General features: G+C 48.1%; 1 protein-coding gene across 1 annotated transcript in view; it reads left to right on the forward strand.

Annotated features, from left to right (window-relative positions):
* Positions 1–23,284, forward strand: part of LOC107107455 (voltage-dependent R-type calcium channel subunit alpha-1E-like) — a 227,571-nt gene that overhangs the window by 172,738 nt on the left and 31,549 nt on the right. Inside the window, exons 15-17 of the mRNA XM_015407758.1 lie at positions 10,382–10,479; positions 18,538–18,594; positions 20,808–21,401. Coding sequence (XP_015263244.1) covers positions 10,382–10,479; positions 18,538–18,594; positions 20,808–21,401 — 749 coding nt within the window. The remainder of the gene's footprint in view (positions 1–10,381; positions 10,480–18,537; positions 18,595–20,807; positions 21,402–23,284) is intronic.

Here is a 23,284-nt window from a genome sequence, read left to right on the forward strand (position 1 = left end):
TCCCCCTACCTTTCGCTTTCCCGGGGGGTGCGAACGCGTTTATAAAGCCGCTTCAAATTCAATCACCGACTCACAGTTTATCGCTTTTTCGCTTTTGTTCAGACTTTGTCTTTTCGCTCCATCACTCCGATGTTCCGGTGGCGTTGCTAGTCCCCATTACAGGGCACGCTGCAGCTGGGGCTGTTTGGGGCAGAGGGAGAGCCTCAATTCCCAACCTTCTGGTCGGGAATAGGCTTACTCCCTTAAGCGCCCCCTAGTTCGGAGCCCTTACCCTAGGGCTCCTTAGGATCTCCGTTCACGCGGGACCCCCCCAAACTGCGTGTGAGCGATCCAGCTCCAGGAGCGTCCTGAGAGCGGCAACGGGGCTATTGAGTCCCGTTGCCAGAGCGACGCGTAGCGTCACATCCTGGCGACGGCGGTGCAACGCGTATCACTGTCCCTCGCAGCAGGGATCCTGTGAAGATGCACAAATCCCCCACCGCGGCTTGGCAGCCCTACTCCCACATAATGGCTGTCATCACACGTCAGGTGATATCATACTCATCTGCATTGTCCAGAGGATGATCTCAAAGTGTACAAGGCACAGTTCTACTGCCGAAGCAGTCTTATTTCTGACGGGCCACCAAGTCCTTCCTTTGCTTCTGTTCCGGTTCCCTTTTCCTTCTGCAACGTCTCTTTGGTACCACTTGATCACCAGATTTTGCTTCCACCCGTAGATTGTTCTCTTTTCCCACAACTCTCCTTCCCGATTTCTTCTCACTCCTCTTCTCCCTCACGTCTGCAACCAGAGAGGCCATGGTCTTGTAATTTTCCTCTGTAACATCCCAGTAGAGTTTTCTTTGGCCCAGATCGAGAAGAGCCCGTTCCTCTTCTGTGAAGAACATGGCGACCCCCTCAAAGGACACTGGGGATCTCTTTCCTGCAGACAAGCAAAGGGCAAGTTCTCTCTCCAGCCAGGGGAAACAAGAAAGAAGAGAGCCCCTGTGGAACTAATTGTTCCATAAACTTTCCTCTCCATCTTGAGGAAAAACTGTGCCCTGGACACCTAGAAAAGGCAGGGTTGACCTCTCCAGTGCTCGCAAGTCCTTCTGGGAAATGTAGTCTCTCAGAGAGGCCATAGTCTCATAATTTTCTTCCATCACTTCCCAGAAGAGTTTTCTTTGGCCTGGAACCATAGGTGAGCTGCTCTGCTTATTATGAAGCTCATTATATAAATGCGATAAGAGTTAATAATTTTATAGGAGTTAATAATTTTGCATCCTTGCTCTGTCATTTCCATGTCAAAGATCAGTCATTTCTCTACCAAAGAGCACGCCCGTTTACAGAGATTTCCTATTCCGTGTGCTGTCATGATAAGTAAGGTGATACAATAACATTTGAAAGAGAGTTATGGGATATAATGCCACTAATTGCCATAATTTGTAGGTTTTTCAATCTGGAAACTGAAGGTAATTCTTAAGAGAGCTGAAATGAGTGTGGTAAAAGTATTGTTGTTCTTTGTGTATGCTTTTGCCCCATTGCCTTCTCTGATCAAACACGTTTTGCAGGCTTTCGTAACACAACAAAAACCTGTCAGACCTGTTTGCCAGAGGCAAATGGACTGTATCTAACCACTCCACTCTTGCACCAGAGAAAAGCTCCTTACATCTTAAGAAGGTACCACCATTAGCTGAGCAGAGTAGTAGGATACAGCCCAACAGTGGGATAAGTGTCCATATCATCAGCAATGAGTCTTCTCTTACAGTGCAGTGAATATACTGAAAGTGCTATTAAGGACCTAAGAAATGGTGCCATGTAGCTGCCATGGCTAATAGCTGTCAGTAGGGCTGTCCTCCATAAATCCCTCCCTTCCTGTTTAAAATACAGACATCTAAGCTAGTGGCCAATCAGGTCTTCTGGCAGCAAACAGCGTGATGATTACGCACTGTATGAAGAAATTCTTCTCTGTGTCCGGTAGTCTTCAGTGAGCAACCCCAAGTTCTGCCATCATTTTTTGTAATTTATATTTTTACTAGTGTTTCATTGAAATAACAGAAGTAGTAGTAGTAATAATAATAATAATAATAATATACTTTATTGTCATTGTACATAGTACAACGAAATGAAAGGTGCAATCATTCGGTGATCTACAACCATACTCATACACTCACACAACCATTCACAACCATCCCATAACTCCCTTAAGGTTCACATTGCAACTTAAACCACCAATGTCACCCAAATTCCGATACTTGCTACATATCAGTAGGAATGGGGTACACACACATAACAATTTAAATAACTATATGTGGAACTCATCTATGTATGTAAAAGAAAGTCCCCTCACTGTAAAATCAACGCCCAGGCCAAACTGCTGGACCTAGAGACACCAAATTTTGGGAGAGCGCTACTACCATGGCATAGGTGCTCGCTAAGAAGGGATTTTTAGAAATTCAACCCCTAAGTGGGTCAAAGGGGGGGAAATGTGCTAACCCCATTGATTCCTATGCAGCTGCCAGGCAGCTGCCTCCCTGCACCCCCCACTCTCTGATTGGTCAGCTGCAGAGCTCAGTGTCCTGAGGTAAAAAAAAACCCCAACAGTTACATGGGACTGCAGAGAGCTAATGACAGTTGAGAAAATCGGGAGTGGCCAAGAACCACCTATGAGGTGAAGCAAAGCTGCTGGCCCAGCCTCTCTGATGGCTTCCAACACACTCTCCCCACCTCCTACACCTAACAGGTGGTTGTCTGTCAGGTGCAGCCCCACCTTTACAGTGACTTCTAATACTCCTCCCCCCTCCCCCTCCTACACTGGACATGCAGCTACCTGTCAGGTGTAGGAGAGGAGGTGGGGTGGCTTCCAACACACTCCCCCCACCTCCTAACAGGCGGTTGTCTGTCAGGTGCCGCAGTGGTTGCAGGGTGCTTAAAGCCACAAGGGAGCGTGTCCCAGCAGGAACGCCTTAATGATCCTGCCAGCCCTGCCTCCACAGTGACTTCTAATACTCCTCCCCCCTCCCCATCCTACACTGGACAGGCAGGTGTAGGAGAGGAGGTGGGATGCTTACAGCTGCCGGGGAGGTTTGCTCAGCAGGATTGCCTTAGCACTGCTGCTGGCCCAGCCTCCCTGATGCCTTTAAATACAATCCCCCCCAACACCAGACAGGCTGGTGTCTGTCAGGTGTAGGAGCAGTAGCCAGGGTATGAATGTTTATGGGGAGATAGTAAAGGACATTTCTAGGAGCCATTTCGATGCATGCCTCCCTCATGAACCTGAAGAAATGTTCACCACATCACAACTCCCCCTCTCATCTCTTACTGCCCCCAAGAAAGCTCGTGGCAAACGTCGAGCCAGATACACCAATGCTACAAGGAGGAGGCAACTTAGGAATGCGGCAAAGACATTTGCACATAGTACTCCTGCAGTGCACTGAGCTGCACAGGCCAAGTGCCAGCAAGATCACCCTGAGGTGCTCAGAACAACACAGTCTCCATATGAGCAAAACAATCCAGGAACACAAGTAGAGAGGCCATCACTTTCATGGAAGGTGGCAGGAGTTGACTTAACAGACGGCTGCTTCTTAAATGGACAGTTCTCTGTGGCCCGCTCCAGAGTGAGCTCACCAAGCAGCCTGGTGATCCTAGAACCTGAGGGCAGAGCCACCCATGTGGTCTACAGAGAGGTCCTTCAGTAGAGGGGGGGGAAAGTACGTATGTGTCACTTCATTTCTTACACTACAGTCTTCTCTGTTAGAATTCCTACAAGAAATGTCACATTTCAAATTTCACATCATCAGTATTATTACTGGATTTATTGAACTTAAGTACTATAGCGAAGCACGGGTATCAGGCTAGTATGTCATAAATAAAGGGTACCATTATAAATTAGTACTATATAGAATAAATATTTATATAATAAATCAACTAATTCATATATTCAAAAAGGAGAGAAGCAGTGTTAAATTTACAGTGTAGATAAGGTGAGTACCACTACCAAACTTTATGGTGACTATAAAGACTAAAGAATTGAGCAAGTGGAAGAGAGCAATCCAATGAAGAGCAATTTGAGATAAATTTGTTTATGAGGTTGGATCTTTGTTCATACTATGTGCTCGAAGAATGGGAACCATTTTTTGGGAAACACAAGATCGTTTGGGGCTGATTTCAGCTTGCCTCAAATGATCCATAGTTTTCTCCATTATGAAGAAGTCCCCAACTTTGGTGTACCATTGATCAATTGTGGGAACAAGATGAGATTTCCATTTTGTGGCAATAGATGTTCTTGCAGCTACAATGAAGCTTGAGATCAGGTCATGTCTTAGACTCGGTATGGAGTCATTTTCCCAGATATTGAGGAAGAGCAGTTCTAGGGTGAATGGGATCTCGTAACTTGTAATGAGTTTGATTTGGCCGAGGACCTCTTTCCAAAAAGATTGCACCTGTGGGCATTCCCACCAGCAATGAGCATAGGAGCCTAGGGCCCCACAGTTCTTCCAACAGAAAGGTGAGTGGGATAATGAGGAGAAGGCTAATTTCTGGAGAGGAAGGTACCACTGAGTGAGAGTTTTGTAGGTTTGAATTTTTGTGGCGATAATTGGAGATGTAATAAGTTTGGAAGACCAAATTTGATTCCAGATTTCATCTGTGATGATATCATTGCAGTCGGTTTGCCATTTGTGGCGAGAGCGTAGTTCTTTAGTGTTGTCAAGACGAGCCAGAATGCCGTATATTTTAGAAATTAGACCTTTGAATGTATCCCCTTTATTGTCCAGAAGAAGTTCGAAGTCTGTTTTAGAGGCGTGGAGAGAATTTAAGGACCGAAGGTGAGATATTGTCAGAGTCCTCACAGCATCAGAATGAAGTACACGCTTGTAGAAAGGTTTTACTTTATTTGAAGCTAAGGTGCATAATAGGATCACTGTTCAAAATGAGAGGGAATCATACAGCAAAGCATATTATAGATCATTCAAACGACTGAGGCCCAATTGCGGGGTTTCCCGCGTGCACCTTTGGGATTGAGAATAAACGTTCCTAGGCAGAATCTGTTATCTATTTCTCACGGCATTTCATGAGAGCTTCCTTACACTAACAAGCACTTGCAACCACCTGTGGCCTTGGGAGATATAAAAGTTTTGGCAGTCTAAACAGTCATGCGCATCTACAGTCCTACAGCTGAAAGCGAAAGCAGGCAAGCGAATGCAGTAATACAAAACAAAACATTGGCTGCTCGCTGGCATATATCAAAGTTCTGCCATCATGACAGGGAGGAAGAGAAGAGGGTTCGCAGCCTCCGACTGGGGCCCGGAGACCTCCTGAATTGCTACCAGTCTCCAGCCTACAGAAATGGGTTTGCCTGAAGAAAATGACTGCTCCAAAGGGTGGACTCTATAGCATCATATTCCTGCTGTGGTCCCTCCGTGACACAAATCCTGCTCTCCCAGCTTTGCTCCCAGATCCCAAGTCATTTCCCAGCCTGGAGCTGGCAACCCTCGGAGAGAAAGTTAAAATAGGCTGAAGAAGCATAGTGGGGGGGAGGAACCCCAGGAAAGAAGTAGCATGATATGCAGTATCTGAATGAACCAATTCAATTATGGGCACAAAACACAGCATCAGTAATTTAATATATAGATGAATCAAAAACAGGAGACAAATGGCTGCTCACAAAAAGATAACATACAATGCCAAGTAAAATAAAAAAACTGCCAAATGCATTTCGGTACAAAGCCTTCATCAGTGGCATATAACTATAATTAGCGCCATTCATTTATATTACATCTTTCCTATTTTTTTGTGTGTTCTCTGCCTTTTTGACTGCCACCATCTTTTTTTGGTTGGGTGTTTTTTCCTTTTTTTGTATGAAGAAGCATAGCACACATCTGCAAATGCTGCGAACAAAAAAGATAGTGGGATGCGCGTGGAAGGTAATAGCAGCTTCATCTCTAGTGGGAGGGCAGACATTGGTGGTCTCTAGACAGTCATCCGTGTATGCACAGTTTTGCCTCCTTTGTCTTCTTCACTTCTGCATCCCTGAGTTCAAGATGAGACTGATTTTTCTCCCCTCTCTGGATGGTTTCCACTCCCCTGTCGGACTTCTCCTGCCCCCCCCCCCCCTTCCTTCTTCTCTTTCATTCTGGGAAACCTCCGTACCCAGGCTAGTAATCCAGCCTGCGGTGATTCTTCTCTTGCTTCTTGGCCCTCTGTCACAGAGTTCTTTGGCAGCTTGCTGACACCCTCCTGCATCTTACAACCCCCCCCATCAAGTCCTGAAGAAGTCCTCCCCCACTCCCAGCACTCTCTCAAATGAGTGCAGTGAGGGTAGGTTGGCTTACACTGGGCAAGTCCTACAGTTCCCAGGTCCCCCCCCCCCTGGCCACCAGCAGGGGATAGGGGGGGTGGGTAGCCAGTTCGAGGCTGGGAAACTCCTGCAGATATGGGAATGGAGTCTGGGGGAGGACAGGGACCTCGGCGGGGCACAATGCCACAGAGTCCACCCTCCAAAACATCAATTTTCTCCAGGGGAGCTGATCTCTGTAGTCTGGAGATGAGCTGTAATTCCAGGGGATCCCCAAGTCCAACCTGGAGGCTGGCATCCCTAGCAAATCCTCATGTTAGCCATTTCTTCGGGGGGGGGGGCATGATCATCAATGGTTTAAAAAACTGTATAAATGAAGCTGCCTTATAGTGGATCAGGCCACTGGTTCATCGAGGTCAGTGTTGTCTACTGAGACCACCAGCAGCTCTCCGAGGTCTCAGGCAGAGATCTCCCACATTGCCTCCCACCTGATTCTCAACTGGAGGTGCCAGGGATTGAACCTAGGGCCTTCGGCATGCCAAGCAGAGGCTCTACCACTGAGCCACAGCTCCTCCCCGTGAAATGTTATTAGACCCAGGTTCAAATCCCCACTCTGCCATGAAGCTTTTGGCCACAAATCTCACTGTGAGGGTGAAATTGGATGTAGAGTTTAGTGCCCTTTCCCAAGTGTTGGGTGACCCACCTGGCACCCTACACTGGGGACAGAGTGCTGAAAACCTACAGTCGATTCCCTAAAGCACAAGGCGAGGTGGAGACTTCCTGAGGGTTTATCTCAGCAATCCGAAATAACATCAGAGTTCTTGTGAGGCCTTTTCTGTTTCACGAAGAATCTGTGGAGGGTGGCTATTGCTGTTACTGCTTGGGCTTTTTAACCCACCTACCCCCCTCCCATGTTATAAAAAACTGCAAACTGGGGGTTCCTCTGGGTTTGCAAAACAGTAGAATTGTACCCAGGCCTGAACCCATTGTACCTATTTTTCAGCCCCCGTGAGGGCCACCCCTTGGCTATTAAATACAAGGATAGCACTGCGAGCCTCAAGAAACCCAAACGGCTGCAGAGAGAAAATAGGTACAAACTGTGGGTTGTAGGCAGGCAGTTGAGCCTTTTTCAAGACCAGTGTTTTAACAAGCATTCCCAAAGGTTTTGATAACTGAAGTCTGTTTTTTTCCTGCGTCGAAAATGGATCCATACTTCACTTTTACAGCAGAAATGGTTTACTGTTGGATTCTGTAAGCTTTGTCTGCTCGGAAGAATTTACTCTAGTGTGAATTTTGGGAGCAGTTGCTGACGGAAGGAGGCAAGTCTGCAGAAGTCACAGTATGCAGCCTGGTCTGACCAGGTAATTTCCTTACTCCCTGAAGGAGACCAGAACCAAGCAGTGAATCATACTGAGTTGCAGTAAGCAGTCTTCTCTGTTGCTAGTTCTTGGGCTCAAAGGAGCCTTTAATTACTCAGTTGATTTAGTTTTAACAGCACGTTCTTTAGGAATTATTACTGTCCGGGTGAACCTAAAGGAGACGATGCAATCTACGCAAAAGTGCCCTTGGGGATCATTCTCTAGGCCTCAGTGTTCCCTTACGTTGAGCTTCTGTTTGTGCAATGTTTACTTGGGGGGTTGCTTTTTGGTGATAGCTGTCAGGGTCATTAGTCAGGTCACACCGCACAGGGCTTCATAAGAACATAAGTGTTTATTGATGGATCCAGTACTAATGATCACATATACAGCTTGTGTCAGGAATAGCCTACCGTATAATGGCCTCTGACTTATAGTATAATTAAATGTCCCCCTCCATGAGCTGAAGCCAGTTTGGTGTAGTGGTTAAGTGCGGGGACTGTAATCTGGGAGAACCGGGTTTGATTCCCCACTCCTCCACTTGCACCTGGCTGGTGTGACCTTGGGCAAGCCATAACTCTGGCACAGCTGTTCTTGAAAAAGAGCAGTTTCTGTCAAGAGCTCTCTCAGCCCCACCTACCTCACAGGGTGTCTGTTGTGGGGAGGGGAAGGGAAAGGAGTTTGTAAGCCGCTCTGAGACACCTTTGGGTAGTGAAGGGCGGGGTATAAATCCAATCTCTTCTTCTTCTTCTTCTTCTTCTTCTTCTTCTTCTTCATTTTGCGCACAGGGGCTGAAGCAAGTGGGCAGAACGCAAAAACAGTTAGCTTTCCCAGACGAGTTAATTGCAGCTGGGAACAACAACAAGGTCAAGCAAGAGATAGTGCACAGAAGCTGGACAGGGATGAGCTGAGAACAAGGAGGAGGCGCACCCCTCCACATTCCAGACCCATGACAGGGCTACCTGACAATAGCTTTATGCTGGCAACTGTTGGACATAAATACCAATGAAATAGGGTTTATCTCCTCTTAAAGTTTGCAAGAAGACGGGGGTGTTAGGCGATCAGACAAGGCTTGTTGCAGGGCTGGGCTCTGAGGGAAGGAGAATGCATATATCTGTGGGACCGCCTCCTCCGTTACACCCCTGGGAGAGCATTACGCTCTTCACAGAACAACTTGCTGGTGGTCCCTGGCCACAGCGTCTTCCCTCGACCAGGTGGAACTCTCTGCCCACCTCCGTCAGGCCCCTGCGGGACTGAATGCCACTCCACAGGGCCCGCGAGGCAGGGATATTCTGCCCGGCCTTTGGTGGAGGGCAGTGAAGGTTCCCCGTCATGGCTGGCACCCCACCTGGATCCTCATTCCTTGCAGAGTTTACTCATTCCCGTGCTTCCAGAGGACTCACAGACCAAATATGGGAGGGAACGGCAAAATTTCTCGCCACTTACTTTTAATTATTGTATACTATGCTGGAGATGTTTTTTTAAAATGTTTTTATGGTTGTAAAATTTGTACATCACCTAGAGCCCCACAATCGAGGGGATTAGGCGATTAATAGATGTAATGTAATAAATAATAAATATTTGGGAAAGAAATTCAAGTCCAATTTCTGTAAAACGTCTTTTGGCTTTAGCAAAAATATGAGCCTCACTCTGGTCCCCTAAACACCACCCCAGCCTCTACTTGGTCTCGAAGCATCAGCCTGATTCCTACTTCTGGGATGTGATACTCAGTCTTATAACTACAGCTGCCAGGTTACAAACCAGAGATTTGCAATGGCCTTTTAAATTTTCTGACGCAATGTCCATCAGAGCATCTGCAGCAATGCTTAACCATTCCATCCCCAGTCCTAACAAACTGAGGTTTGGCACACGTGGGAAAGGGGGTGGAGTGAGCGGTGGGGGGGGGGATCACAACTGCCTCGTCTTTAACTGCATGAGTGAACCTGAAGGGCCACCGTCCACCTCTGGGTTGCACCTTACAACAGGACTGAATCCCCTATGGCAAGTAAAATCCCCCTGTTATTCCCTTTTAACTAGACCCTTTGTCTTGCTTTTAGTTCCTTGCAGAGTTTACTCATTCCCGTGCTTCCAGAGGACTCACAGACCAAATATGGGAGGGAACGGCAAAATTTCTCGCCACTTACTTTTAATTATTGTATACTATGCTGGAGATGTTTTTTTTAAAATGTTTTTATGGTTGTAAAATTTGTACATCACCTAGAGCCCCACAATCGAGGGGATTAGGCGATTAATAGAAGTAATGTAATAAATAATAAATATTTGGGAAAGAAATTCAAGTCCAATTTCTGTAAAACGTCTTTTGGCTTTAGCAAAAATATGAGCCTCACTCTGGTCCCCTAAACACCACCCCAGCCTCTACTTGGTCTCGAAGCATCAGCCTGATTCCTACTTCTGGGATGTGATACTCAGTCTTATAACTACAGCTGCCAGGTTACAAACCAGAGATTTGCAATGGCCTTTTAAATTTTCTGACGCAATGTCCATCAGAGCATCTGCAGCAATGCTTAACCGTTCCATCCTCAGTCCTAACAAACTGAGGTTTGGCACACATGGGAAAGGGGTGGAGTGAGCGGTGGGGGGGTGAATCACAACTGCCTCGTCTTTAACTGCATGAGTGAACCTGAAGGGCCACCGTCCACCTCTGGGTTGCACCTTACAACAGGACTGAATCCCCTATGGCAAGTAAAATCCCCCTGTTATTCCCTTTTAACTAGACCCTTTGTCTTGCTTTTAGGATGAGCAGGAGGAAGAGGAGGCTTTTAACCAGAAGCACGCTCTGCAGAAAGCCAAGGAGGTCAGCCCAATGTCTGCTCCGAACATGCCTGCGATCGAGTGAGTCACCAGTCTTATTCCCCCCCCTCCCCGGGCCTTCCTCTCCTCACATCCCCAAACCTATTATACGCATGATCCCTAAATTCATTTGAGAAAAAGGAGAAAGAGCCCTGAGTTAGAGCTGCCACTGAAATCGGGTCTACAGCAGAATTTGAAGTGAATGCTTAGGGGCCTTCTTGGGCAAAAAAAAAAGTTTCAAGAAAAACCAAATGAGGTTTCATAAGATGAGCAACATCTCTGAGGATGGGGGACGTATCTCTTGCATCTAAAGATCCACACCAGTGTCAGATTCATAAATCATGCAGACTCAGTGAACACTCTGACGGAAAGAATACTGGATATCTTTTACTGTTGACTGAAGGAGACTAAATGAGTCACGCTCGAGAGAACTGGGAAGTCATCAGAGAGGGCTTCCTCCGTGCCAGTGACAGAAAGTAAAAGTTTGTTCTGCTAGGGAGAAAGCTGCTGGGGCTGAGCCCTTCCCCACCAAGGGCTTGCCATCAGGGAACAGCCACCAAATGGATGCTCTGGCACAAGCACCAGCCTCAAGACTATTGTATAAAGACATAGCAAGGGGTGGTCTTAGCCAGTGGGCAAGAGGGACAGCTGCCTGGGCACGGCATTTGTGGGAGGGCAACCTCTTGTGCCCCCCCCCAAGGAAGGGGGAAAGGAAGAAGAGCAGCAATTTAGAGCCAGTTCATATAGCCCCGGTATAGTGTGCTTGCTGCTACAAAGGTGTTCTCTTGCGTCAGGTGTCTGCACTGTAAGATGTTTACAGTGGTCATCTGAGGCCTCAGTGGGAAGAAGATGCAGCCATGGTGGGTGCCCGTGTGAGCTAGTCATGTGAATTTTGCACCATTAGTAACATATTTTGTTTGCACATATTAGTAACATATAAATTGTTTGCAATTTTGTACATATTAGTAACATATAAATTGTTTGCAAATGGGTCAAGGAAAATGGATCCTTCCACCTTGTAAGTAGAGGCAGAAAGGTTATAAAGAAAGCCAACAAGGTTTCAGAGGTCCTGTTTGGGCAAAGGCCACTGAGATCACGTGTTTCTCCCCCCAAAAGGAGGTAATCTATTAAAATCTTTTGGGATGGTTTAGGAAACCCGAAAGCCTTCTCTTCTCCTGATCATTTCTGTGCAATGACACTGAAGGGAGGCAGGTCTGCAGAGCCTGGCAGGAGCAGGGACTCAAACATAACCGACATGACTGAAATATTCAGAGAGGGAGGGAGGGAGGGAGGGAAGGAAGGTGGGAGTTTTCAGCATCAACAATAAACTATTGTGCTGAAGTTCACAGATAAGCAGTATGGCAATGGAAATAGAATACTACTTTCAATCACTGGTTCCCTTTAGGATCCAGACTGCCCGATTGGCGAGTCCGAGGATCCTCTGTTTCTATTGTCGGAAGCGAAGCTCAGCCAGCCACGTGTGAGTTCGACCGCGTGTGCAGTCTCGCTGGGTATACACCACACAGGGTGAGGGCTTGGCCCTAATGGGGGGTGGGCAGCAGTGGGGCGACAGGGGTTCTGCAGCCTGGGCCTGGATTTTAGCCCACAGCCCCAGAATCAGTAAGACCACCTCTGGATGCAGCAATTTAGAGCCAGTTCATATAGTGTGCTTGCTGCTGCAAAGGTGTTCTCTTGCGTCAGGTGTCTGCACTGTAAGATGTTTACAGTGGTCATCTGAGGCCTCAGTGGGAAGAAGATGCAGCCATGGTGGGTGCCCGTGTGAGCTAGTCATGTGAATTTTGCACCATTAGTAACATATTTTGTTTGCACATATTAGTAACATATAAATTGTTTGCAAACGGGTCAAGGAAAATGAATCCTTCCACCTTGTGAGTAGAGGCAGAAAGGTTATAAAGAAAGCCAACAGAGTTTCAGAGGTCCTGTTTGGGCAAAGGCCACTGAGATCACGTGTTTCTCCCCCCAAAAGGAGGTAATCTATTAAAATCTTTTGGGATGGTTTAGGAAACCCGAAAGCCTTCTCTTCTCCTGATCATTTCTGTGCAATGACACTGAAGGGAGGCAGGTCTGCAGAGCCTGGCAGGAGCAGGGACTCAAACATAACCGACATGACTGAAATATTCAGAGAGGGAGGGAGGGAGGGAGGGAAGGTGTGAATTTTGCACCAGGAACCATGCCTCATTAGTAACATATAAATTGTTTGCAAATGGGTCAAGGAAAATGGATCCTTCCACCTTGTAAGTAGAGGCAGAAAGGTTATAAAGAAAGCCAACAGAGTTTCAGAGGTCCTGTTTGGGCAAAGGCCACTGAGATCACGTGTTTCTCCCCCCAAAAGGAGGTAATCTATTAAAATCTTTTGGGATGGTTTAGGAAACCCGAAAGCCTTCTCTTCTCCTGATCATTTCTGTGCAATGACACTGAAGGGAGGCAGGTCTGCAGAGCCTGGCAGGAGCAGGGACTCAAACATAACCGACATGACTGAAATATTCAGAGAGGGAGGGAGGGAGGGAGGGAAGGAAGGTGGGAGTTTTCAGCATCAACAATAAACTATTGTGCTGAAGTTCACAGATAAGCAGTATGGCAATGGAAATAGGCTGTATGAAAGAGCTAGGAAAGTATGCAACAAGGTTTCAGAGGTCCCGTTTGGGCAAAGGCCACTGAGATCACGTGTTTCTCCCCCCAAAAGGAGGTAATCGATTAAAATCTTTTGGGATTGTTTAGGATACCCAGAAGCCTTCACTTCTCCCAATCATTTCTGTGCAGTGACACTGAAGGGAGGCAGGTCTACAGAGCCTGGCAGGAGCAGGAACTCAAACATGACCGACATGACAGAACTATTCAGAGAGGGAGGGAGGGAAGGTGGGAGTTTTCGGCATCAACAATAAACTCCTATTGTGCTGAAGTTCACAGATAGGCAGTATGGCCATGGAAGTAGGCTGTATGAAAGAGCTAGGAAAGTATGCTCGCTAGCATAAGTGAGCCTGGATGTGTGTGTGTGTGTACATGTGTGTACGTGTGTGCACAGTCCAGAAGGATGAGACGCACAACGATAGCTTACAGTGCTTACAGGGTTACATCAGTGATGCAGGAGTTTTTTCATGTGAGTAGGTTTGTATGTGCTGAACATGATGTGCAGTATCTGAGAGTGGATTTCCATGCATCGTGTGTCACGTTAACAGGGAAGGATCTGGGTGTGCACTGCAGCATATGCATGCTTCTATGACCAACAGGTATAACCATTGGGGCTCTCTTACCGGAGGGGAGGCAGAGTCCCCTTCCTTCCTGGGTGTTTCAGGTTGAGTGTGATAATTCCTCAGAAGCAACTGTTCTCCATGTATATTGTGAAGTATTAAAAAGTGATCAGTCTCCCTTTGCATAATGTAATATTTTGTACGTGTGTGCACAGTCCAGAAGGATGAGACGCACAACGATAGCTTACAGTGCTTACAGGGTTACATCAGTGATGCAGGAGTTTTTTCATGCGAGTAGGTTTGTATGTGCTGAACATGATGTGCAGTATCTGAGAGTGGATTTCCATGCATTGTGTGTCACATTAACAGGGAAGGATCTGGATGTGCACTGCAGCATATGCATGCTTCTATGACCAACAGGTATAACCATTGGGGCTCTCTTACCGGAGGGGAGGCAGAGTCCCCTTCCTTCCTGGGTGTGATGATTCCTCAGAAGCAACTATTGTGAAGTATTAAAAAGTGACCAGTCTCCCTTTGCATAATGTAATATTTTGGAGAGTCAAAACTCAGCCTTTGAACCTTTATCTGTCCCCCTCAGAGAACTCTGCACATGGGCGCACACACACACATGCACGCACACTGGAACCTCCAAAGGTGCCCCTGCTTTGTACAGCAACGACAAGTCGCTAATGTAATTTGTTGAGCCAGTTTTTCTGAGTATATAGTGGCATGCATATGCAAGAATTCCTGTATGTGTGAATATGTCCTTCTTCACTTTGGATGCAGCAGGCAAAAACTTATTCGCAATCTAATCAGTAAATCTCAACCTCTGAACCTCAGTGCATTTTTGGCGATCTTTCTTTTCTCCTTGGCTCCATCCCATTCTCCTCCCCTGTGGTATGAACCTAGCAATCACTTGGGGTGGTTTGGGAAGAATTGTGCTGGGAATGGGCACTCCTGTGGTGTGAGCATCCCACCTACCATTGGACCCCACCGGAGGAGTGTATTTGCATCCTAGCTTTCCTCCACAGAGTTCAGCGTGGCGTACATGAGTCTTACCATGTATACTGGTTATATTTTGTGTACATCAGTTTTGAGCGCATGCATTCTTGGTTGGGTTGGAGTGATTTCTGCTTCTCTAAAACGTTGACATGGAGTATGTGTGGTTCATAAATAACCTAATGAAAGAGTACAGGGTTGGGGAGGGGTTGGGGTGTTTGGGTTTGGTTTTTTTGCAATTATATGCATGTGTTTCATTTGCATGCATGAAACTTGCATCTATGACTGTGCACAGAATGCTCAGATTTAGTTATTTTAATTATTTCAACCTGTCTTTGGTTAAGAGCTCAAAGCGGTTTGTGGTACCATTTAAACTCGCAGGTCATGTCTGTGCTGAATCTTTTAGCTCACGGCAGTTGCATGCTGTCTTCATAACCATGCCCAGTTTGCCGTGAACAATTCACGGTTGTGCTGAGCTGAAATACAGGAGTATCTTTGCCCCCTGCGAAACCCCCTTTGGATTGCAGAGGAAGGGTTAGGAAGGGGGGAGAGCTATCCTCATTGCTGAGGTAACCAGGTCCGAGCTCCTTGCTTTACTGCATTGTAACAGCCACAGCCAGAAGAGTAAATGGTCATACTACTACAGCAAACGGGGGCTGGGGCAGCATGTTGCCTCTGGGACATGGTTATTCCGGGCTGCTTCTGATACACATTCCAAGCAAAGGGCGTGCCCTCTGTGATATCATTACACAGCCAGGTCCGATTGGCTGTGTTGCACAGTGTCATTATCCCCGATTGGCTGGGGATCATGCAATATGGGAGAGAGAAACCCTAACCTTTTTAAAAAAAAAATTAGCTGTGAAGGCATATCAGGTGAGCATTTCCAATGGGCACACAGACACAAAAAGCTTGCAAATGTGCTTTGAAGTGTATGGGGCATTTAGGACAGATTTCAGTCCGCTCAGAAGCACATGTGGTGCAATCCTGTTCCTTGCCACTTTGTGCCAGAGGGTCTGTCTTGCAGCCCAGGCCAGCCCAGTTCCTGGCTGGCTTTTCAGACTTTCTGCCTTCAGAGCATCACCTCCACTTCAGCTGTTCTTCCAGGGAGCTCACATGTGTTTGCCATGGAGCTCGTGAGCTGGGGAGGAAATGGGAGGGTGCCTTTTAGGGGACACAAAGAATTCAAATGAAGTGCTGGCCCAGCTGATTGGGCCTCATCATTGTCCCATTTAAATCAAGGGTACACACTAGAGTGTGTACCCGACACTCCCTCTTCGCTTCACACCGCAGGGGGAGGTTCAAATTTTAATTTGTTTTCCAGATTAACAAGATGCAGCCAACAAATAACATGCAGAGGAAGAAATTCCAAGACAGCCAAACCCCACTTGGAGGTGTTGCTGTCAGTAGCACCCAAGGGCCTCACTGTTAGGAGAGCGCACCTTAAAAAGAAGATAGAAATCTCATAAGCCAAAAGAATTTTTCTGCAGATGGTCATGGTATATTGCAGGGACATCTGAGTCTAATCCCACTGGCTAAGCTTCCAAGGAGTGCCCGAGATCTCTGGAAATCGGTTTGAAAATCCGTGGTGTTGAGAATGTATCCATTAAACCACACAGGTGTTTCTTTGCAACCTCGCAGCCTTTCCTTTCTGTTTCCTGCCACGCTAGGGAACAACAACGAAAGTGCAGACGCAGCCCTTACAGGGATGCAAATGATAGTTCCCTCTATCTAGGATGCTTTTACACTCTGGAATGGTGACAATTAAGCGTGTTGCTCCATGCTCTTTTTAAAGCCAGATGTTTGCATTCAGAAACCTTGTTACAGAACCCGCTCACTACCGTACAGGGAGTCTAAATCCATAGTTAATTCTAACATTCCCAGACCTGAATGCCAGTGGTAGATACGGACCCCTTGATCTCTGGCACTGAAGGCATAAATCTTTGCCAACCTTGCCTTCAAAGTTGGATCTTGTGGGAAAGGTTGCAGAAGTAGACTAGATCTAATGGGTGGAAATTACAAGAGAGTCGTTACCAGCTAAATATCAGGAGAAACTTCCTAACTGTCAGAGTGGTTGAGCAGTGGAACAGTCTGCCTCAGGAGGTGGTGGATGCTCCTTCGCTGGACGTTTTCAAGGGGAGGCTGGATGACCATCTTTCAGGGATGTTGTAGGGCTCTCTTTCAGTTCTGCTCCTGCAGAGTGCAGGGGGTTGGACTAGACGACCTGCTAGGTCCCTTCCAACTCTAACATTCTATCATTCTATGATTCTAAGTTGTCAGAATAAATCTTTCCCCATCTTTCTCTCAGCAACTTGTCTCAAGGAGTCCTCTCTGTGGGCTGTGGAACCTTGGAGAACAAACATGTACCGCAATCCAACAGGCCGCGGTGGGGGGATCAATTTAAGCCCACCCCCGCTGCAGTACATTTTGGTTCAGGAGGGTTCCCCAATCTACAGGGATAATTCTGCGTCAAGCGGCAGGTTGCTGGGGGAAGGGGAAGGCAGGGGAAGATGTATTCCACTTTTGTGTGCTTTTCTACAGGGTCCAACCCCTTGAAATGCTGGGAGGCAAAGCGTAGACCTTCCCACAGGGCACTAACCCTCTTGCATACAAGCGAAGGTTTATACAGTTAGCATCTAAGTTATGGGTATTTCAGCCTGTGCTGGGCAGATTGCACTGGCTTCCGAATGAGTACTGGATTTGTTTCAGGGTGTTGGGTACCAACCTTCAAAGCCCTGTGTGGCCAGGGACCAACGTATCTGAAGGACCACCTTTCCCCACACGTGCCCCGGAGAGCCTTGCGCTCTGCAGATCAGCATCTGCTGGTTGTCCCCGGCCCAAAGGACGTCTGCCTAGCCCCTCGACCAGGGCCGGGCCTTTTCTGCCCTGGCCTCGATGTGGTGGAACATGCTCTCATTGGAGATCAGGGCCCCATGGGACCTATTACAGTTCCAAAGGACCCGTAAAACGGAGCTGTCCCACCAGGCCTTTGGGTGAGGCCTTTGGGCGTCCAGTTATTCCGTCTATTAGCTTTCCCTGCTGAACCTTCCAGCCTCAAACAGCCCATCAGGTGAAGACCCACAGTCTATGGTCTGCAGGCTAGCAGCTCCAGTTTTTGTGGCAGTTTTGTTTATAGCTCAGTTAAAATCTGTTGTGGTTATTTATTATGGATGATTTTTCATGAAGTGTTTTAATCCTTACTGTGAAATGTTTTAACTTATGTGGTCATGCACTCTGAGCCCGTTCACGGGGGAGAGCAGAATAGAAACCGAAATAAATAAATGAATAAATAAATAATCTATATGAAAACCACTTTCTAGGTATGCGTAAATGCATAGTTCCTAACCACCTGTGTGTATTATTCTTATGTAACGTACATTGAGGGACCATGGAGGCTCAGAGGTTAAGACGCTGAGCTGCTTACCGGAAGGTCAGTAGTTCAGCAGTTCGAGATCCGAGTGCCACATGACGGAGTGAGCTCCCGTCTCTGGCCCAGCTCCTGCCAACCTAGCAGTGCGAAAGCAAGAAACCGCAAGTAGATAAACAGGTGCCGCTTCGGTGGGAAAGTAACAGTGTTCCGTGCGCCTCAGCATTTGGCCACATGACCACGGAAACGTCTTTGGACAGCGCTGGCTCTTTGGCTTGGAAATGGAGATGAGCACCACCCCCTAGAGTCGGATTCGAGCAAGGGAAACATTTTGAGCAAGGGAAACATTTACCTTTACCATAATGTACATTACTTAAGATGAAAGAAACGCATTATGTGTCCCTCTGTGGACAAGCATTAAGGTACATATGGTCTTCTGCGTGTGTATGTATGTAAATTTCATGCGCGGATGGTGCTAAGATCCAGAGACATTATTGCAGACTGAACCCATGCATTTTTCTTCCTCAGAAGGGACAGAAGGAGGAGGCACCACATGTCGATGTGGGAACCACGCTCCAGCAATCTGTATGTGTGCATGTGGTTGCACGTTGTGAGAGGTCGTGTGTGTGTGTCTGTATGTGAGAAGGTTACCAGGGTGGGGGTGGTATTGAGAGCACAGGTGTTCTACATTCACATTGTGAGTGGATATCTTTATTTTATTTATGTGTGTGTGTGTCCTGAAGAACTGTGAATCAGTGTAGGTCTATAATGGTACACTGTATCTCTGTGTGTTTGTTTGCATTGTGTGCCTCTGTGTGTTGGTGTGAGATGTACCTGTGAACCAGCTTAAGCTGTTATGTGGGTCTGAGTGTGTGTGTCTGTTTCTATTATATGTATGTATGTGCACACAAGATTAAAGGTTGTACTGCGTGTATTTGTGTATTTACTTTCTGACGTGTGTCAAGCGGGTGTGTGTTCATACATGTATGCCTGTGTTGGTGTGTCTGTCTGTTACAGTGGTCAAATGTGCAGTTGTATAATACTGCAGAGCACACCTGACTCATACCACAAGGCACCGTTTTATCAGGGTCTCAAATACCTTCCTAATATCCTATCAAAAAAAAAATGGTGGGAGAGCATCCCTACAGGGCAGGAGGGAAGGAAGCAAAATGCCCCCGAAGCCCAGGCTAGCCCGATCTCATCAGATCTTGGAACCTAAGCAGGGTTGGCCTTGGCTAGTATTTGGAAGGGCTACCTCCAGAGAATACCAGGGTTGTGACGCAGAGGCAGGCAATGGCAAACCACCTCTAAAATGTCTCTTGCCTTAAAAACAAGACTAGCTCACCATCTAGTGGTGCATAATGCTAAAAAAGAGCTAGAACTTCTGGATGCCAGACCATCTTAGGATCTCCTGGCTATACTACACACAATGCCATAAGATAATGATAATAATAATGCCCCAGAAAGGACCCCAGGAAGCCAGAGGCCACCAATGCATAGGTTTTTATTGCCAAAGGCTAGTGGACAAGGAAGATCATGCCCACCCAACCATAGGCTATCCCTGCAGTGGCTTACAGAATCAGATCGGTGGCCCGTTCAGTGACTCATCATTCATGGTTATTAATGCATTTATCATCCTTAGATACAACAAAATGCAACAATATGACTGCTGTGTTTCATGCACGCTCTGTTATCCACTGGCAGCAGAGGGGGCGGGATTGCAGGAGGCGGTCCCCAAGACCTCCTGGGACCCTGGCTACCTTTCCGCAGCCCTGAGCAATGCATCTCACACAGACGCAGAGACTCTGGCTTTGTGAGACGGAGGGTGGAGGCGGAGCACTCTTGCTGAAAAGCTGCTGCACCCAGCAGCTGAAAAGTGTCCCCCGTGCATGCTCGCTCCGCAGTCCCGTCCCTCTTTCTGCAACAGGATTTGCTTCCAAGTCCATGCGCTTTGGATTGCTGCTGGAGTATGAGCACAGGAGGGGAGAGCTCCGGCACTCTTTGGATCTTGAGATGAGACGTCTGAGGGGCACCAAACCAGTGTGTGGAGCACGTGCTCCAAAGCCTTGGAACCGAGCATTTACGGAATGTTCGGGATGGGGCTTGGCATTGCATGCCTCCCCTCTTGCTGCTGCTGCTGCTGCCGCCACCTGCTCCCCATGCATGGACCCTCCTGGGGCACAGCCTCCTACCTTCCCTTGCTGGCCAACTGGCACCTTCTCCAGTTCAGTAAATGGAATGTCTCATTTGCCCAACAGTGGGCCACTTCTGTTCAGCCCTGATACTTGCATGCAAGACACAATGCTGCGTCCATGCTTGTCTGTGCACATGTACTTGTTTAACTGCACTGTAAACACATTTAAGCGTAATGTTTACATGTCTATGTACACACATGCGGATGCCGTGTGCTTCAAGCGATATGCTGGGTGGTGAGAGATGGGCAATGTAAAAGGCATCTTAGTGAATGGGCTCCTTTGTTTCTATTGGTTTCCCTGTCGCTTGGGGCTTGTTGCTGTGTTTCCCGTTAAATGTGGGTGGTGTGGATGCTGGATATCTGTCTGTTGATCTCATACCAGTGGGCTTGATTCTCTTGTGACCCTGCAAAAGGCGTGATTTTTAAAGGGTGGGGGAAGAGCAAATTCCCTTGGCTATAGCCGTGCAAATGCAGCGGGCACAGAGAACCAAGTTCAAGTGTGTGGTTTTCACTGGTCCCAGTTGCATGCCGTATGTACTGGTGTGTGTTCTTGTGTTTCTGACAGGGCACAGATGGACTGAACCCCTTTGTTTTCCTTTCCCAGGAGGGATAGGAGAAGGCGCCACCACATGTCCGTGTGGGAGCAGAGGACCAGCCAGCTCCGCCGACACAGGCAGATGTCCAGCCAGGAGGCCATCAACAAGGAGGAGCCCCCTCTGCTCAACCCTCACGCGAGCATCTTTCGGAGAAGGAAGCTGCTGGAGAACTCTGGCCTCGAAAAGGAAGAGGGGGAACAAGGGGGCAAGGCAGAGCGGGCACAGGGAGAGGGCTCGGAACAGCCGCAAGTCCTGGGTTCCAATCCTTGCCCGAGCATCAGGGAAGACCAGAGGACCCCGTCTCCCCGAGCCAAGAGAGAGTGGGAAGGGTGGCACCACAAGTCGTTCCACGGGAACTGTGGTCTCGCTGACCAGGAGGGTGGAGGAAGCGTGGCCTTCGAGGAAAGGGCCCGGCTGAGGCACAGCCAGCGGCGCAGCCGGCACCGCAGGGTGCGGACGGAAGCCAAGGAGACCAGGTCGGCCAGCCAAGAGACGGGCCCCGAGGAGGCGATCCCGGCAGAGGGAGAGCAGAAGAAGAGCGAGGAGGAGAAGCAGGCCCTGATGGAAGAGGGGCCGGTGGCTGCAGAGGAGGAGCTGACGAGGTGAGCGGGACGAGGCTCCTCCCTGTCATCTCCCCACGTTCTTCCCCACGAAGGAGATGTCCCTGTACACAGGCCGCTGACGGGCCAGCCACCGTGTGATTTGTGGTGGCCAAACCTGGCCCACACTTGAATTTGGTTGCTTTTGTAAGGTGGTGGCCTTGCTATGTGGTCCTGTACATAGTTATTGCGCTGTCGATGGTTTTGGACTGGAGTAACTCTGTACAGGATTGCGCCGTTGGATTCCAGCCCTGTGCCCTTGAATAGAAGCTTCACTGAGTAGGATTTGCTTCTGAGTAAACATGCCTAATGTTAGACTACGTGCTGTGAACCTGTAATGAACTGTGGCAATTCATCACTGGACGAACAACAAGAGCAGCTTTACTCATTTCGATAATCTAGGACCGTGGTGCTCGGCCCATGGTTCAGGAGGACACTCTGGTTGGGCACGGCGCCTCACCTCCTGGACTGCAAGCTTTTATAAAGCGAGCCTATTTCCAGTGCTTGTAGGAAGCCTCTATGGCTTGTGTGCACGCAAAGAGAGAAAAGGTGTCCTGTCCCCTGACCGTCTTCGCTCAAACACTGAGAAGAACAGCCGGGTGGTGGGATGAGGTCACCCAGTGGTGAAGAGCCTGTTTGGTGTAGTAGTTCAGAGTGGCAGACTCTAATATGGAGAACTGGGTTTGATTCCCCACTCCTCCACATGTAGCCAGCTGGGTGACCTTGGGTCAGTCACAAGTTCTCTCAGAGCTCCCTCAGCCCCACCTACCACACAGGGTGTCTGTTGTGGGGAGGGGAAGGGAAAGGAGTCTGTAAGCCGCTCTGAGACTCTGAGTGAAGGGCCAGGGGGTATAAATCCAATCTCCTCCTCCTTCTCTTCCTCCTTTTTAGCATAGGCAGGGCTCCTCGTCATCCTGTCATGTGACTGATGTCCTACAAATGTGATCAGATGTTGCTTCCTGTCCTGTGCTTTCAACTCCTTTGGTCTCACTCTGCCACGTGGGGGCTAATGTTTGGTCCCAAGTCAGGAAAGGCTGAAGACCGCTGGAACAGTTCTTTTTTGACTCATGTAATGTAAACTGCTGTTTCAAGTATCGAGAAACTAGACAATGTTCTGGGAGGCAGGCCCTTGAGAATGGCAACACGGTGAGGAGGAGGAGGAGGAAGCTAGGGACCCAAGAGAGTCTGAGCTGTCTCTTGGCTTCTGGGTGGGGGAAGGCGGGGCTTTGGCTCTGTATAGGAAGGCCCTGTTTCCAAGAGGGAGGGCTCATGATCAAAGGCATGCCAGACGGAGCCGGGGAAAGCAGATTGCCTTTCTGGTCCAGTTTAAGAAGGAGGGGGCTCAGAAAGTCTTCACAAACGACAAGCAAAGCTCAGTATGGTCTTAGCAGTAACCCAGGAAACCAGGTGGTTTATTGCCAAGGGCCTTTTCTAAGCTTACAGTTGCGCTGGAAGACATAACGTAAGAGACTGCATTACTTCTGGTGCCTGGAAGGCTTCCCAGAGAAGGTTTGCTAACATTTATGAAGAGCTCCAGAAGGGATAAATATTCATGCAGAAGTCCGGTCATGTGTGGGGGGAAATAAAGCGCCTTTTAATCAGAGGTTCAGCCCTCGGTGGGCTCCTGCTTCCTGCTGCTTCCCTCGCAGAGGATCAACGCTGGTCTATTGCAGAATATTGGTAAAAATATAACTTGGGCCCCTTGCAAACAGCCTTTGTAATCCATTTTAGTGGCCAGTTGCCAAGAGATTTCATGTGTCGTTTCAGACACAACTGTTTTGGTTTGTGGCTGCTCATTAGGGTTTCCAGGTCTTACCTGGCTGCCCGCGGGAGGGATCCAGCATCACTCTCCAGGAGTCTTCTGGCACACATGCGAACCACGCACA

Source organism: Gekko japonicus, unplaced genomic scaffold, assembly GCF_001447785.1.
Source record: "Gekko japonicus isolate JY-2015 unplaced genomic scaffold, Gekko_japonicus_V1.1 scaffold2254, whole genome shotgun sequence".
Classification (NCBI taxonomy): domain Eukaryota; kingdom Metazoa; phylum Chordata; class Lepidosauria; order Squamata; family Gekkonidae; genus Gekko; species Gekko japonicus.